The 15,283-nt window shown below is 48.5% G+C and overlaps 1 protein-coding gene across 8 annotated transcripts in view; it reads right to left on the bottom strand.

Annotated features, from left to right (window-relative positions):
* pcdh19 (protocadherin 19) overlaps positions 1-15,283 on the bottom strand; it is a 57,261-nt gene that overhangs the window by 19,682 nt on the left and 22,296 nt on the right. For 4 of the 8 annotated variants that reach the window (XM_030395976.1, XM_030395973.1, XM_030395971.1 and 1 more), the window contains exons 3-4: positions 6,136-6,194; positions 4,016-4,200 (exon numbers count right to left, since the gene is read on the bottom strand). In XM_030395976.1, coding sequence (XP_030251836.1) covers positions 4,016-4,200; positions 6,136-6,194 — 244 coding nt within the window. The remainder of the gene's footprint in view (positions 1-4,015; positions 4,201-6,135; positions 6,195-15,283) is intronic. The other 4 variants (XM_030395977.1, XM_030395975.1, XM_030395972.1 and 1 more) reach the window with 1 other exon arrangement.

The raw sequence follows: 15,283 nt of genomic DNA, 5'->3' as shown, positions 1-15,283 counted from the left end.
CCAAAACCAAGACCGCTAGAAAAAAAAAAAAAACTCTAAACCCGCAAATCGGCCACTCGTGCTCTCCCCCCCCCCCCCCCCCCCCCCCCCGCCGAGATAACACGAGCGATTTAACAATACATGAATCTTAATCCTTAAAAAAAACCATGGCTCATCCATATATCCGGGGGGAATTAAAGTGTGAGCTATGACAATCAAAGCAAAGTCGGGGAGAAAAAAAAAAAAAAATAGATTCAGCTCTCTCTCTCTTTGTCACCAGCCCCCTCGGAGTCTGTTCCCTCGCTTCTCCCTTGACACTAATGGTTCTACAGAGCCAAAGCTAGCATGTCGCACATTTCAACCAAATCCCCCCTTCTCCAACTTCACAGACATGCCTATAAAGATAAAGACGAATTCATTTTATATAGCTGCTCCTCAGTTTTTTAGTTACAGCGATACCGCCCATTTATATTCCACTGGCAGATATGAGTGAACCATTACATGTTAAAGATAGCCCCCCTTCCTTTATAGATTTTAAGAGATTTAATGTAATTTGGCTCTTCAGATACTTCCCCCCTAAGCTAATCCGCCGGGTGAGGATATTTTAGGTCAGGTTTTCCGAAAAAAAAAAAAAAAAAAAAAGAGCGCACGCACGCCGTCTGTAGATCCTTGGCAGGGATCCAGCGGAGAGGCATCAGATTTAAGTCGAAAAATCTCTTCGCAGGCACTTCGATGAAAGTTACCTCGGTAGTGGCCGGGGCCGGGGGATAATGAGTAGCTTTGTTGAAACCACAGAAGAAGAAGAAAACAACAAACAAAAAAAAAAGGCAGAACTCTGATGGACAAAAGCCAAAATATCAAATACAGAAAGGGACACACGGACACACACACACAACAACAAAAAAAAAAAGGATGCCCCCTGTGGTTCAGAGCCGGGGCTAGTTAGCAGCCGAGTCTTGTCACACAAATGCATTCCCACATGAAAAGCCCACCAGATGATGTGGACGCAGCGTCTTTGTGTAAAGGTAATGGCTCGTCTCCCGGGCAAACAGCACCTTTACACGACACTGGGAACAGTAAACATTTGCACTGTAAAAGCCCGAGAGTTTAACCCTTCCTCCTCCTCCTCCTCCCCCTTTTTCAAGTCCCCCTTTTTTTTTTTTGCTCTGTTCTCGCCGCTTATCAGCACATGAAAACAGAACAATAAAAGCACGGGGAAAAAAAAAAAACCAAAAGACAATACAACAAGGCGCTTCTATCCTGTGTGTGTTGTCGTCGTCCTTTGGCAATTGCAGTCTCTCAACTTGTTTTCTGCTTTAGCTGGCAGGAGAGGCGCACTGTACCACAGAGCGACTCCCAGAAGACATCTTAGCAGCGGGGTGTTGAGCGAACATGCCTATTTGTTTTCTGACAATTCCCTCTTTTCGCTCAATAGAACCAAGCAGATAGTGTCCATTTTTTTTTTTGTCAATTAAGACAGATGAGCTCAAAGTGAAGAAAAAAAAACCAAAAAAAACCGCAGCGTCACACGAGTGTAACCGCCGCGCCTGCTCTCACACTGTACAAACCTCCGCTGTTCTATTTCTGCCTTCGCACTCGAGTCACTTTTGCACAGAGGAAAATGAAAGCAGGGAGGAGAGGAAGCTAGTGCTCTCCGGAGGAGGCCCACAAAAAAAAAAATAATAATAAAAAAAAATGTGATGATGAAAAATCCTCATACAACGGGAGAGACGGACTCAACCGCGCGTCATGCTGAATCTGCCCATCGCTGTCAGCCCACCATGCCCTCTAACTATGTAATTAGGCCGTCGAGATGGTAATAGAGGGACGATTTCATTTGCTCTGTCATTACATTTCTGCACGTGTAAGGATCTTTGGTCAATTCATTTAATAATTATGAACAGCCCTCTCATTACTCTCTGGTGTGACCACTGCTGCTGACTGACTCGCAAAAACACAAAGGGGAGGGAAGACTCCAGTGGAGCCATTCTGTTGAGTCCTTACTGAGGGGAAAGTCGCCGGCCAAAAGTGAGTCGTGCAGCCGTGCGCGATGGAGAAGAAGAAGAAGAAGAAGAAGATGGAGGAGGAGGAGGAGGGAAAAAGCCAATAACAAACCGCCTAATTGTAATTCCAAACAGACACTTTGTTATCATCTATTTGTTCTGGTCAAAAGAATGGACGGCACTGTGAAATAGCCTCTTGTGCTGTTTACCAGCAGTGTGTTGCTGCATTACACATTCAGGAGGCATGCATCCGTTTTGCTGAAACAGATACAATCATCGCCGGTGTTAATGAAAAAAGAACTGCCTCAGAGAGCTTTTCCCCCACTTGTAATATTCTTCGCGTACATCATTTCTAATTGTCTCCGCTAATGAGATCCCACTACTTCAAGACTTGTCAGCATGCTTATTTTTTAAGACCTTTTCGCTGGGTTGCGGAGTAATTTCGGCCCCCGGCACACCGGCGGTCAGCGAATCGTGCTCTTTCAGTGTTTATCGCCCCTGCTGGTCACCACGCCTCCCGTCCCCGCGCGTTTCCATCCGTATCTCCGAGTCGCTGCCATCTACCAAGGCGGATTCCATTTTTGTTTGACTCCATTCTTGATTAACAGAAAAGTGTAGGTTGCTGATGTCGTTACAGCGCAGTCAAACGACATTCAGCAGCCAAATTGCTCCGAGTGAAGCATCTGGTGAGTTAAACACGCCAGGCTGCAGACAAGGAAGAGCCGACACTCGTCCATTACTGCTCCTTCAGCCACACCCACGCACTTCACAGTCCACTGATGGATACAAAAAAAATGTTTGGGAAAAAAAAAAACAGTCGGATAAATAATTTAAATAAAAATCACATAATCTGCCTCCCTTTATGCATTTTTATCAAGCAGGAGCTCCTTTTTTTTTCGTTATCTCGCTCGCTCATTAAAATTTCTTCCCGATACGAGCTGAGGAGGAAGAAAAGTAGAGTAGCGAGAGCGTCGGCAGCCTCACTAGGGCAGCGCTGGTAAAAAAAAAAAAAAAAGGGGGAACCGAAATGATGTCGACGTTAGCTGCGAAAAAGAAGAAGAGAAAAAACCTAAATTTGGCACAAGTCCCCCCTCCCCCCACTAAAAATGGAGAACGGTGCAAAATGTGAAGTTCAGACCCGGCGAGTGGCGTCTGCGAGACGAGAGCTGCCCTCCAGAGTGTGCTTTTAAAATAAAATGTCCGGTCTTCCCCTCCTCGCTCAGGATGAAATCGCTAATGTGAGTCATCCTTAAAATGTCTGCAATTTTCACACACGCCTGACTCCGGCGCTCTGCTGAGCTGTTGCACCTGTGCATGTGGTGTTTTTCTCTTTTTTTGGCTCAGTAAATACCCTCAGGTGCATATCGTAACATCCCGGCCCGCTCCAGACAGCTTCATCCTGCCTTTTTTTTTCCCTCCCTCCCTGCCTCCCTCTCGCTGACCCGCTCTCCTCCCCCGGTCTGACTGGCAGTGGTTAAGAACGAACATGACCCCGCGCGCCGACTTCTGCCAACCAAGTGGATGTCTTTTTAAACGGTGAGTCAGAAAAACGAAACATCAACATTAATTCCCCGCTAAATGATCCCGCTGAATAATGGATGAGGGCACGTGGAGATATGTAGATTTTTCCACCTTCTACCTTTGTGAGCCCTAATTGCTGCCATTCAGGCACATCAGAAGTCGGGCCCCGCTTCAAGAGCAGACATGGCTACTATCAGTCAATAATGTTGCCTAAGCCTGTATCAAAGGCTAGCCTGAGCTGTCAGAGATCCCCCACATTAGCTGCTCCGGCAGGACATCAAAGACAAAAAAAAAAAAAAACTGTGCTGTTATTCATACTTGCACATCTGAAGCCTGCGATGGGCTTAATGCACCTTAAAAGATGCTCCGGTGGCATTAAAAAAAAAAACCGACTCTCAGAATCTTTATCTCGAAACTGGCAAAACACACTCCAAAGGACGGCGAAGTCCTCTCAACACACACACACACACGCACACACACACGCATGCACATATGAGGCCAGGTTTCCTTACCTTGGTCTGGCAGCTGGCAAACATTGGGGGGGACGGTCATGTTCAGCACGTCATTGACAGCCGTGTCAACATAGTGTCCTCTCTGGACGTCGTGTTCGCTGTCGGTCTGGTCGCTCTCCTCGTGGCCGCTGTCCTTCAGACTGTTCCCCTCCAGGTCCTTGAACGTCGACGTGCTACATGGGGGCCAGGAGGGAGGAGAAGAGGGAACGTTGATTAACTGTCACATCTCCTTCTCTCAGACGCTCTCCTTCCGTCCCCCCGTGTCTCTGATGGTTTGTGACGGGCTGTCCGTCTTTTTCTAACCTCCTCCCCACCGCCGTCCCCTTTCCTGTGCGAATCCTTTGCCCTTTTACGTCGCCCGTTTCCATGAGTTCAAAACACACGGTGAGGGTGCGTGTGGTTTTTTTTTTTTTATGTTGTTGTTGTTGTCGTCGCTGTAAGTCTTAGCTAAACACTAGACCGCCGCGGAGAAACAAAGCCTCGCTCCAGCCTCCACGCCTGCAGCCACCGTGAAATAAGAAGGAAGTTTAAATCTGCTGAGAGCCTTTTTCCCCTCGGATTAAGTGGACATTTTTCAACCGCACAGACAGCGAGGCGGCGACGCGGGGTTGGCGTTTTTGAGACAGGGACATTTCGGATGGATGCGCCCGACTTCAAGGACGTCGCGTTGAACAAACAGGAGGCGCTCGCTCACTGCAATCAAACAAATACTGCAGTAATCAGGAATTCCTGGAAGGAAGATGGATGCAGGAAACGCTGGAAGCATACAAACTGAGCATCTGTCTTGTTTGGGGCTCACAGTCAATAAAGACGGGCGGTGTGGTGGCGGTGGCGGTGGCGGTGGTGGTGGGAAAGAGGAGGGAGGGGTGGGGGGGGGCACAATCAACAGCTGCACAGTAACAGCGTGATTTCCCTTCATTTGATTTCCATCCCACTGGAACAAATTCCGCTTTTACAAACAACACTAAATAGGGGGTGAATATATGAACATGTGCTCTTGCGGCAGGGAAAAGAAAAATATATACGAGCGAGTTCGCATAAGGGGAGAGAAGAATAGGAGGGGAAAAAAAAAGGTGGAGAAAGTGAAGGACAGCGCAAGGTAGCTGCATTCCCCAGCACCGGCCTCGCATTCTCCAAGCCTGGGAGAGAGGACTGCAGGTAATGCCGGCTCTCTGATGTTATCACTGTAATTGCACCTGTCCCAGACCACAAGCTCGCCGGCTCCTGAGGGGATTTCTTTGTAGTGTGCTGCAGAGGCCCACACTTGAATGCTCCTTGTTTACATTAATGCAGGGAATCTTTCGGGGGGGGGGAAATTGGCATAATGGGTTTTAAAAGAAAAAGGGGGGCCTCAAACAGAAGAAAGGAAGGAATGCCTCACGGCTGCAGGGAAAAAGACAGGAGGATTGTAGTTTTTTCGAAAAGTGAGGCTAGTTCAAGAAGCCTCAGCGGCTGGAGGGAATTATTATGTGTCCCCCCCACCCCCCCTCGCCCATCCTCCATCCTCCATCCCCCATCCCCCCCCCCCCCCCCCCCCACACCTGCATTCCTGCAAACCTTATCTAATGCCCTTGCTCAGGTGAAGCACAATGAAAACAGTTATCCTTCCCCTTTTCCTCACCGAGAAAAAAAAAAAAAAAAAAAGAAAACAAAGAAGAGAGAACGTAATTACCGGCTATTCATGATTCTGCTGTCTCGAAACGAAAAAACAAAAAAACAGCAGAAGGAAAAGCAACTCCTGAATATCGCTTCATCGCCGAGTTGTTCCGAAGCCGAGACCCGACGTGATTCAAGCCACGCGTGTTCGCTAATGAACCTAATGAGGTTATCTGTGGATGTGAAAATCATTACGCGCCCATTTCTGCCGCTCCGTGTGATCTAATATTCTCGAAAGTACGAGGTTTGTGACCGCTAAACGCATTACAAAGCAAATTCTATTCACCCCCCCACCCCCGAAAAAAAAATCTGATCCTCCCGTCGCAATTACACTGATTTGGGGGGAAAAAAAAAAAACACATGCAGGAAACACTTGCAAACGGTAGCTGTGCACTCATTAGATAAAACAATTACAGATAACAGTGGTAACGAGGTGCTGGTAACAATTCCTAATCAAGACATACCTTTTAATGAGGTGGGCTCGGCTGTTCACGTAACTGGAGTCGATGGAATAATTCTCCGTCTGCAACAGAGCAATGCAGGGGGCGGGGGTGTGGATGAGATGGCGGGGTGGGGGGGGTTGTGGTTGAGGGATGATGGGGGGCAACAGAGAGAGGTACTTTTAATAATGGAAGCAACCAAAATAATGTTACCAGTAATTGGCTTTCAGTAGAAATGTTATTTTACACAAAGGCCCCGGTGAGCAGCCTCGGCTTTCAAAGGGCTGAATCCTATTCTCTTTCAAAGCACACACACAGAGAGGCTGACTGGGAGCTGAGAGCCGAGGAGAGTGCTGCAGTGAGCGCAGCCTCTCTTCTCCTCTTCACCCTCCCCGCTCTCTCCATCCCTCGCTCCCCTCTCCCTTCCTCTCCCTCCACTGGCGGTCGGCCCACTGTCTTTAAAATGGAGTCATTAGGGCGGACAGGCTCACATGCAGACAGAGGGAGAGGAAAAGTTTCCCTTTTTTTTTCTCTCTCTCTCTCTCTCTCTCTCTCTCCTCTTTTCTTCTTCTTCTGCTGCTTCTTCTTCTTCTTCTCCTCTGAACTCTTCACTTTGACCACGCTTGAGGAGATATTAATGTAGAAATATTTAATAAATAACCGGAGAAGTAGATGAAATTAAGAGCGCATCAGGGGAATCTTAACTCCGCAATTGCAGATGAAAAGGCTTTCAGAATATGCATACGATAGATCTCTGACCCACATTAGAGAACACAGTTCAAAGGCATCCTACGTTCATTTTTTTTTTTTTTTCCCCTCCCAACATTTATTTAGCAGAGGAGAACGTCTTGACAAGTAAAGAGAGCGCGGACGGAGGAGTTTAGAGTGCGCTGAGCAGGTAGCCCCTCCTGCGTCTGCCGAGCGTCTCCTCGCGCTAGGTGAGACGTCAAGAGGGCCAAAGGGTATCGAAGCCTCTCAAAGGACTTTCCCAGTCCCGCGGAGAGGAGCCAGGATACGACCCCCTTTTTCGACAAACTCTGATAAGATGCAGGTGTTTTTTTTTGCGCCGAGACAGAAAGCAGAGCCTTCACTTAAAATTCCACGGCGCAGATCCTGTGTCCCGATAAAAGCTACGAGTCAATGGCTGACTTCCGAGGGGAAGGCTACAGTACCCGTATCAAAGACCCGTTGGAAAAAAAAACCAGAGTCACCCCTATGATAAGAAAGGTTAATGCAGGCACTGGAGCACAATTGCTGATTATCAAGCGAGCTCTTGCGTTTGACACATGCCTGCTGGTGGGGCGGCGGCGGCCCCGCACAGCTGTCATACGCGGTGACCAAACAGATTTGGATTAAAACTCGGCGTGCGACTGTGCGGACGCTCTCTCCCCCCCATCAGATGTTAATTGGGTCGAGCATTTTGAACTTTTTCGCGGGCGTCTCCGCGTGGAAGTGAAACCGCAGCACGGCAGAGGAGCGCGAGCAGCGAGGAGGACGGGTTGGGGGGGGGAGGAATTGTCAAACATTAGACCCAGTCTTCTTGGATCTCTTCTGAAATAAATAAATATACGCAGGAATAAATAAAAGCGATGCTGGCAGATCACAGCAGCCAATGTGTGGTGTTTACCTCTGGCAAAGCGCTCCCATGACCTGTTTGCAGTCTATGAAAAATGTAAGAGCTTAATGCTACCAAATACACGTCTTTGTTTGTTTAGATTCCTGGTACTGAAGACGTTTTTTTTTTTTCCTCGTGGCTTCAAAGGCAACAAAACTGCTGCGCGGCATTATTATCTGACTCACGCAGGCGCTGTTCGCGTCTCTTTAGCTGCTGTAAACTTTGAAAAAGGGCTCGTATCTTTGCAGTATTCTCCAAAGCGCAGAGGTCTATACCTTCAATCATCAGAGAAGATAAGCCGTTGTTTGCCATCTCTCACCTCGCGGACGCCTAATTATTGTTTTGCAGAAGGATAGGGAAAAAAAAAAAAAAACGATAAGCAACAAAGCGAGGGCAGGCCTCTGATTGGGGTTGGCTAAATTACGATGCAACGTGTTTTTTTTCCCCGCTGAAGGTTAGCATCAGTCCGACTCCCTTTTTACCATTTACCCCTAATTAAACTTTAACTCATTACTATAGAGGAGATAATTCATAAAAAGGAATTTAATTATCATGTTATTATTAGCCCTTAATTTGGAGCGCGCCATGTTTGTTCTCTCGTATTACCCCTGACTCCTTTTGTTCCCGTTCAGCTCGACTCCATTAAATATCAAAGGTAACGACGGTGGCAACGTAGTGCAACTCGGATTAAATTATTCATCAGACATTAGCGCATATTATTGAATTAACTCAGAAACGACGCCACATTTTAGATACGTAATGTGGCCTTGAATCACAGGAAGAAAAAAAAAAACTGAAAGATCCCTGGCGGGTTTAGATCGGTGGCGTTTTCCAGCCGCCGTATCGTGAACGCGCGTGTTTTTTTGCGTTGCGCCTGCGCTGCACTTTTGTCCGAGGGAACCAAAATGAAACCGCCTCGTCTTCTGCAGTGGTTGCGCACATCCAGCCGGAGGCTAATGAAATCGCGAGGCATGGGTAACACGGGGAAAACTTTATTTAAAGACAAGGTAGAAAATTTCTCGCGGATGTCACTCCGGCTGCAGCCTGTAATTGGTTTGGATGGCAGGTTTTTCCGCGGCCTGAAGAGGGGAAGGCGGCGTGCCCCTGCTCTCAAGCTGTTCCAGTCCAGAAATGGAACTGTACTTTCCTTTCCTTAATGCAATTCTCTCAGTCTCTGCAGTTTTTTTTTCTTCCTATTCTACATGGAGCTCTCTTAAACGTGTAGTAGGTACAACCGATGGGGGACACTTCACAGTATTCAACCATCTCTTTCCCTGTAGCTCATCGAGAGCACAGCAGCTGCTCGTTAATCAGAGGATTCAAGCGGCTGATAACAACGTTTCCTCTATTCATCAAATTGTCAGTGGGAATAAACAAACAACCAACATGTGAGGGCATAACCTTGGCCATTGATGAGTCACTCAAAAGTGCCTAATCTGGGAGGACGGGGGAATTGGATGCATTAGCCCCGGCTTCCTGTAAAGAAATGTAATGTCTGCCCCCACATTTCTGAGCGACCTCAAATTGGAGGACATGTCAATAGATCTCGCCGGGAGGTCAAGTTTCAGGCCAGAGGATGAGGACTGCTTAACTACAGCGAGGACGCCACAAATGGCTCCTTAATCAGGTTGGACAATGTGTTGTTGTGATCCGAGCGGCCCCAGTTTGGCGGCCAGAGCCACTCTATCCCCATAATTATTGTTCCGTTTCATCTGGAGGACTGGAGGGAGGAATGCAAGTCCCCCGATGTCGCCGGGTGACTGATAGGTAGTGTCAGGACGAGTGTGGAGGGAAGTGGAAAAGAGAGTGGCGAGAGACAGAGAGAGGGAGAGGGTGAAAATGGGGAGGAAATGGGTGAGACTTGACCTGCGGGAGACTCGAGGTCCAGCTGCTGCGGCCCAGTAGCTTTTCCCCTTTTCACCCTCTCCAGTAAAACCTGAGGCGAGGGGCGACGGCGGGCTCGCTCCTCCGCCACTGAGAGGAAAAGCAATCTCCTCGCCTAGTTGCTGCCGTAAGATTTGATTTGCCTTCCTCCCAGCGTGACAATTGGTTCTGTAGTCTGGATGCAAGTGTATTCATTGTGTGGGGGCACGGGGAGCAGCAGAGAGGACGGGAGGGGGTGGGGGGGCGGGGGGAAGCGAAGACACCAGTTGTTACACCAGTAAACACCCGACAAGTTCAGCAGATGTCACAGAGATAGGGGAGAAAAAGAGAGAAAAAAAAAAAAAATGTCACACAGCTGCCTTACTGTATGCATTATTGAGGCTGATGCAGCATTTTAAACAGGGAAGCAGCAGCATGCACGAGCAACATGTTATTGTGGAGAAGGGATTTGGGTTTTTTTTTTTTTAAATCACAGACGACGCGGCTTCCTCTTACGTCCATTTACACATTTAAAAAGAAAAAGAAAAAAAAAAGGGCTGTCGTGGATGCAGAATGCCGCGGTTGTGGTAAGAAATCTTCGCCAGCCTGCATCTCTGTCTGGATTAATTACCAGATAGACTATATTTGGTATGAAACATAACTTAAACTTGCTTATAAAAAACAACAAAAAAAAAACAGAAGGCATCATGTAAGCAGGGTGGGGCTGGATGTACGAGGCTGTGTCTAAAAAAAGACAACAACAAAAAAAACATCTTAAAAAGAGGAGAAATTGATTACAGAGGCGACTGTTTTGTGTCTGTCGTGCGATGCGACTCTCTAACATCGTCAATTTAGCGGACAGACGACATCCAGGCACGCTTCCTTGTGGACACAAAATGCTCTTACTGCCACACCGAGAAGCACAGTTTAAACATAAAGAACAACAGGCCAGACGGAATCAATTAAAACTGTCAGATCGAATTTTGGCTGCTCGGTTCCATGTTTGAGCAGTCTGGAGGTTTGTTTTTTTTTTTTTTTTTTGCGCCTCAGTATTCGCTTATTGTTGCTGCAGCTCATTCGCGGACTCCCCACGGGTCCCGGAAGGAAATGTTACACATTACGTGCCTTGTTATTGATATCCCACTGCTAAAGGAAGAGATGAGGGGAGAGAGAGAGATCCAGGGGGTTTACAGGACGAGTCGGCTGCAATTAGGAAATAAAAAGGATTCATTACCCGGCTAGGTTCGGCTGTGGGAAAGTTAAGAGAGTGGCGATGGGTAAAATAATCGTGAAAAAAAAATAAATTAAGAGAGAGGAGGAAATCAGAGCGAAAACCTCACCGGATGAAGGATGGTCAGTGTCGCACGGCGCCTGTTTACAGAAGCATGTATTCCCCTTGTGTAATTTTCGCAGGGAGGATGCGGAGGAGTGTGCGCGCCGCGTGCACTCGGGTGACTTTCTCATCCTATACGCTGCGACTGTGAAAGGGAATGCTTCTCTTTGAGCCTCTTGCACATCCACATTCTTGCACACACAGACTCTCTCTCTCTCTTCCCCCGCTTCCCCACACAAAAACCAAAAAACAAAAGCGCACAGCTCCAACAATCCCTGACTCGCAGGGCTGAGCTGGCGCGCGACCACGACGCCTCTGGGTGCAGCACCTCTAAGCGGCTCGTGACACCCACGACGAAGACGCCGGACCACCGAGGCACACCTGCGCGGAGTGGGTTTATATATTTCGTCCGACATCCGAAGGAGGGAGAAACGGACTTTGGCCTGCTGTGCTGCTGTAACCCTCCACCACCACCTCTGCCCTCCTCCCCCCCCAACCATCATCACCACCATCTTCCCGATTATAGAATTTCCCATAGATCCTCTGCCATCTGCTAGATTATAGATTTCCCTCTTCCTTTATAGAGGGCAGGGCCCCTCAGGGAGGATCAGCGGTAAAAAGGGTGAAAGAGTGCCTGAGGCACAGCCATGCTTGTGGATGAGATTACATTTTCTATTTCTGCCTGCTAAAGGGGGGCTGCTGTGATGAATACAGAGAGTTGTTACCATTTAATATCAACTGGCTCCCCTGCAAACTCAAATTATACACAATCAATTGTGACAGAAGGGTACACGTGTGACAAATAACCTGCCACATTCTCTGCATCATTTCACTTCATCACCCATCAATTCACCCCAAACCCAGCAGCCCATTTGGGAATCAATCATGTTATGAAAGTGAGTGATTCTGCGGAGAAAAAAAAGAGGTTTTTAAAAGCTTCCTGGCTCCGCCGCTGCAGCGCGTACGTTCCTGCGGTCGTTTTCTGCCGGGGCCGAGAAAAGCGCGTGGATTAAATGCTATTCTGAGGTCGCTTGCGCCCTTGACCACACGCGTGGTCTAAGTGTCGAGCATTGTTTGAGCGAACTAAATAACAGCTCCTCGGGAACACAATGAAACAGATACGTAAACACAACACCGACTTCCTGCCCGCCTTTCGCCCTCATTTCTCTCGCCTGTCCGTGTGAAACTGAACAAATATTTGCTCATTCGGGACCTAAACAGTCGCCCCCCCCCCCCCCGCTTTCTGAAAGGGAACAGAACAAAAAAAAGGCCAAGGCTCCACCTGTGTAGCGCCCACCGCATAGGAAACTGCAGATCGTGCGGCTGTCTTCTTTTCTGAAACAGAGACAATAGTTCAGACCAGTCTCCATGTCACTCAGGCCTACAGGCTCCACCGAGCCACAGAGTCCAGTTAGTAGAGATGTGATTAATTATACATACATTGATAGAAACAACATTCATTATTCATGAGCTCCTCAACGTCAAAGCTATTTCCCTCCCTTTCAGCATGATGAAAAGATTTTAAATAATAGGCCCCCTCTGCAGACGTCTGCATTCCAGCGGAGTCGGCTGACGCTAAAGAGGCTTAAGTCAGAGCTGTTGTCTTACCGAGGAATCACCGCTCAGGACCAACGTGTCTCGAGCTGTCGGTGGCTGCGCGGGTTCCGGGGGCCGGCGTTTTACTGTTTTGTCTTTGTCTTCAGAGACATGCCCGGCGCTTTTTAAGCCTTTCAAACGGAGCCACGGCGTCCGTTTAGAACGAACAGGCGTCTGCGGTGTCACCAGGCGCAACGAGGCCGGATAGAGTTTCAGTTTTAACACCTGTTCAGCCGCTCAGGTCTTCGTGCGCTTTTTTTCCCCAGACTTATTCCATCATCAAGTCAGGGGAGAAGAAGAAGAAGAAGAAAAAAAAAACAGAGTATCTCCGTGAGATTACGATTCACGGGTTTTACATAGTAAAAAAGGAGAAAGACTCGACTATCTGCGCCGTTTCCTTAAAGAAATCGGCTTAGTTTTTCTTAAAGCCCATGGAGCCTAATCAAACTCAAATAGCAGGAACTTCCCCTTTAGGCGAGACTTGAGGGATTTTCTTTAATTTGGATGTCAGACTGAAAAGTTTGCACACTCCTCTCATCCAGAAATCCGTTAATGTGCGTATGGCGCCACATGAGAGGGGGGCAGGCGGTGGCTCCGGAAAAAAACGTCGAAGGGGGGTTGAGCGTCTAATCCAGGTAACACTTTGTGGTTCCTGCGCCGCCTGGGAATCGGCACTACAAACATATGGTTTAATGTTTTGTGGGAGAATTACTAGATAGCATTTTTTTTTTTTTTTTCCCCTCTCCTCAGTTGTGCCCTATATTAGCCCGTGTTGAGAGGGAAGGGAGGGAGGGAGGGAGGGGGTAGGGAGGGGGAGGACGCTAAATGAGAGCACAAGGAATTCCCAAAGGTTCCCCCCCCCACCCCCACCTCCCCCACGGGCCGGGGCCTTAAAAATAAACATTCAGAAAACACTGCGTGATTATGTAAACACGTTCCCCACTTAAACGCTTACATGAGAGCAGCGACTGAATAAACAGCGCGACTTTGAGTCCCTTTTGAAAAATCAGTAAACTTAGAATTAATTTTTGATCAACTCTAATACGCGCGAGGAGAGCCGGTCGACTCGACTCGCGCCTCGACAAACACGGCGGAGCGCGGTGCATTTTTTTTTTTTTTTTCCCTTCTCTTAGCGGCTTAACGGCGGCTGCCAGTCACATCGGTGTTTGCTGTAGTCTCTCTGTCTGTCTCTCTCTCTCTCCTCCTCCTCCTCTCCCTCTCTCTTTCCCTCTCGCTCACTGTGACAAGGCATCTTTCCAGACATTTTAGTTGGATGGAGATTTGCAGCAGCTCATTACAGACTGGGAGGCTCTGTGAGCGGATGCAGTCGCTCGGAGATGGATTGAGTGGGTCTGTTTATTGACATGCCTTAATCTGACACTGGGTAAAGGGAATGAGTCACCGCCTCCAGACACACTACCACATCACAGCCACTCCAGCAAATAGGAGAGCCAGCGCCCAGGATACAAGTGGAACTTCATCAGCGCTCATTAATCCAACTACCTCAGGCCACTCGCTCAAACAAACCGTGTTTACACTGCGCGTTGGCTGGATGGAAGGGGTGATGGGAGCTTTTCAAAGGGCATGTGTGCAGGTGCTCGGATCCGCAACGCACACACACACACACACACAAACATGTACTCCAGACTCCAGCTCATCATCAAAAAAAGAGAGAGAAAAAAAAAAAAGCCAGCCGCCCTCCTAACCCACAACCTCCCAAAACATAATATCAGTGTGCACCAGCTGCTGAATCTCAGTCGACGCACTTTGTCTCGCAAATAAGAGCCGGTGCTCAAAAAATCAGGGGTAGACAATCGGGCTCGGTGCCAAAGTGCGTATCATAGAAAAAGGGGCTTTTTATTAAACAGATGGGCGTACGAGATCTTTTTTAGGTTGCGTCACAACAAAGCTACTCCTATCAAGTGAAGCCTAGTTAGCTTTTTGATCCTGTTTGCCGGTGCTTCAATGTGAAGCACATCTGCTGGTAATATTTAGGACGGTCTTTCTAGGCAGCTGTCAGCGCCGGGATTGACAGCAGAGTATTAGCTGCTCGCACATCACCAACGCATCTGTAAATCCAGCTTGTTAGCAAGGACAGTGACAGGCTGCCATCGGGGCGCGGGCGGAACAAAACAGCAACCGACATTATGTGGTCCGATGCTGCCGCTTGGCTCCCATTACGGCGCCGTTTAGCGCGAGGCCCCTGTGTTTTACATTCGACTGTAAATTCGAATTCGAATTGTGAAACGCGTGAAACGTGTAAGCCGGTCACAAACAGCACTAAATCTATCTTGAGGGAAACGCACACATGCAGACACGAGCGAAGCAAAAAGGGGGAACAAACAAGCGAGCGAGTCGGGAAAGGGAGACGAACACGCCGCAAATTTACAGTCAAACACACGAGTTCCTGCGCAAACACGCGACACATGCGGTCGCAGTGGGACAGGGGAGTCGGAGCGGGGGGCCGGCTGTCGCCTCCGTCAGGGACTGGGAGCCTGGCAGCTTGAGAGCAGGGCGAGCGGAGAAGGGGGCCAGATGCAGCGAGCTTGACCCACTGATTCGTGAGGGGGGGGGGGGGGGGGGGTTTGTTTCGCCAGCTGAAACACACAGGGATTAGCCGCTCTGACTTCATTTAATTTAATTTGTATTAGCGCCGTCTTTGGGGGCAAACATCGCTTTTCACTGCGGGGGGATACGCGGGGTCATGGAAAACAGCAACAGACGGCAGATCTCTGCCTCCCTACCCCTGCAGCGGATCCACAGGG

The sequence above is a fragment of the Sparus aurata genome, chromosome 18 (assembly GCF_900880675.1).
Source record: "Sparus aurata chromosome 18, fSpaAur1.1, whole genome shotgun sequence".
Taxonomy (NCBI): domain Eukaryota; kingdom Metazoa; phylum Chordata; class Actinopteri; order Spariformes; family Sparidae; genus Sparus; species Sparus aurata.
Note: the sequence above shows the minus strand (reverse complement) of the source record. Positions and strands in the feature narration are given on the sequence as shown.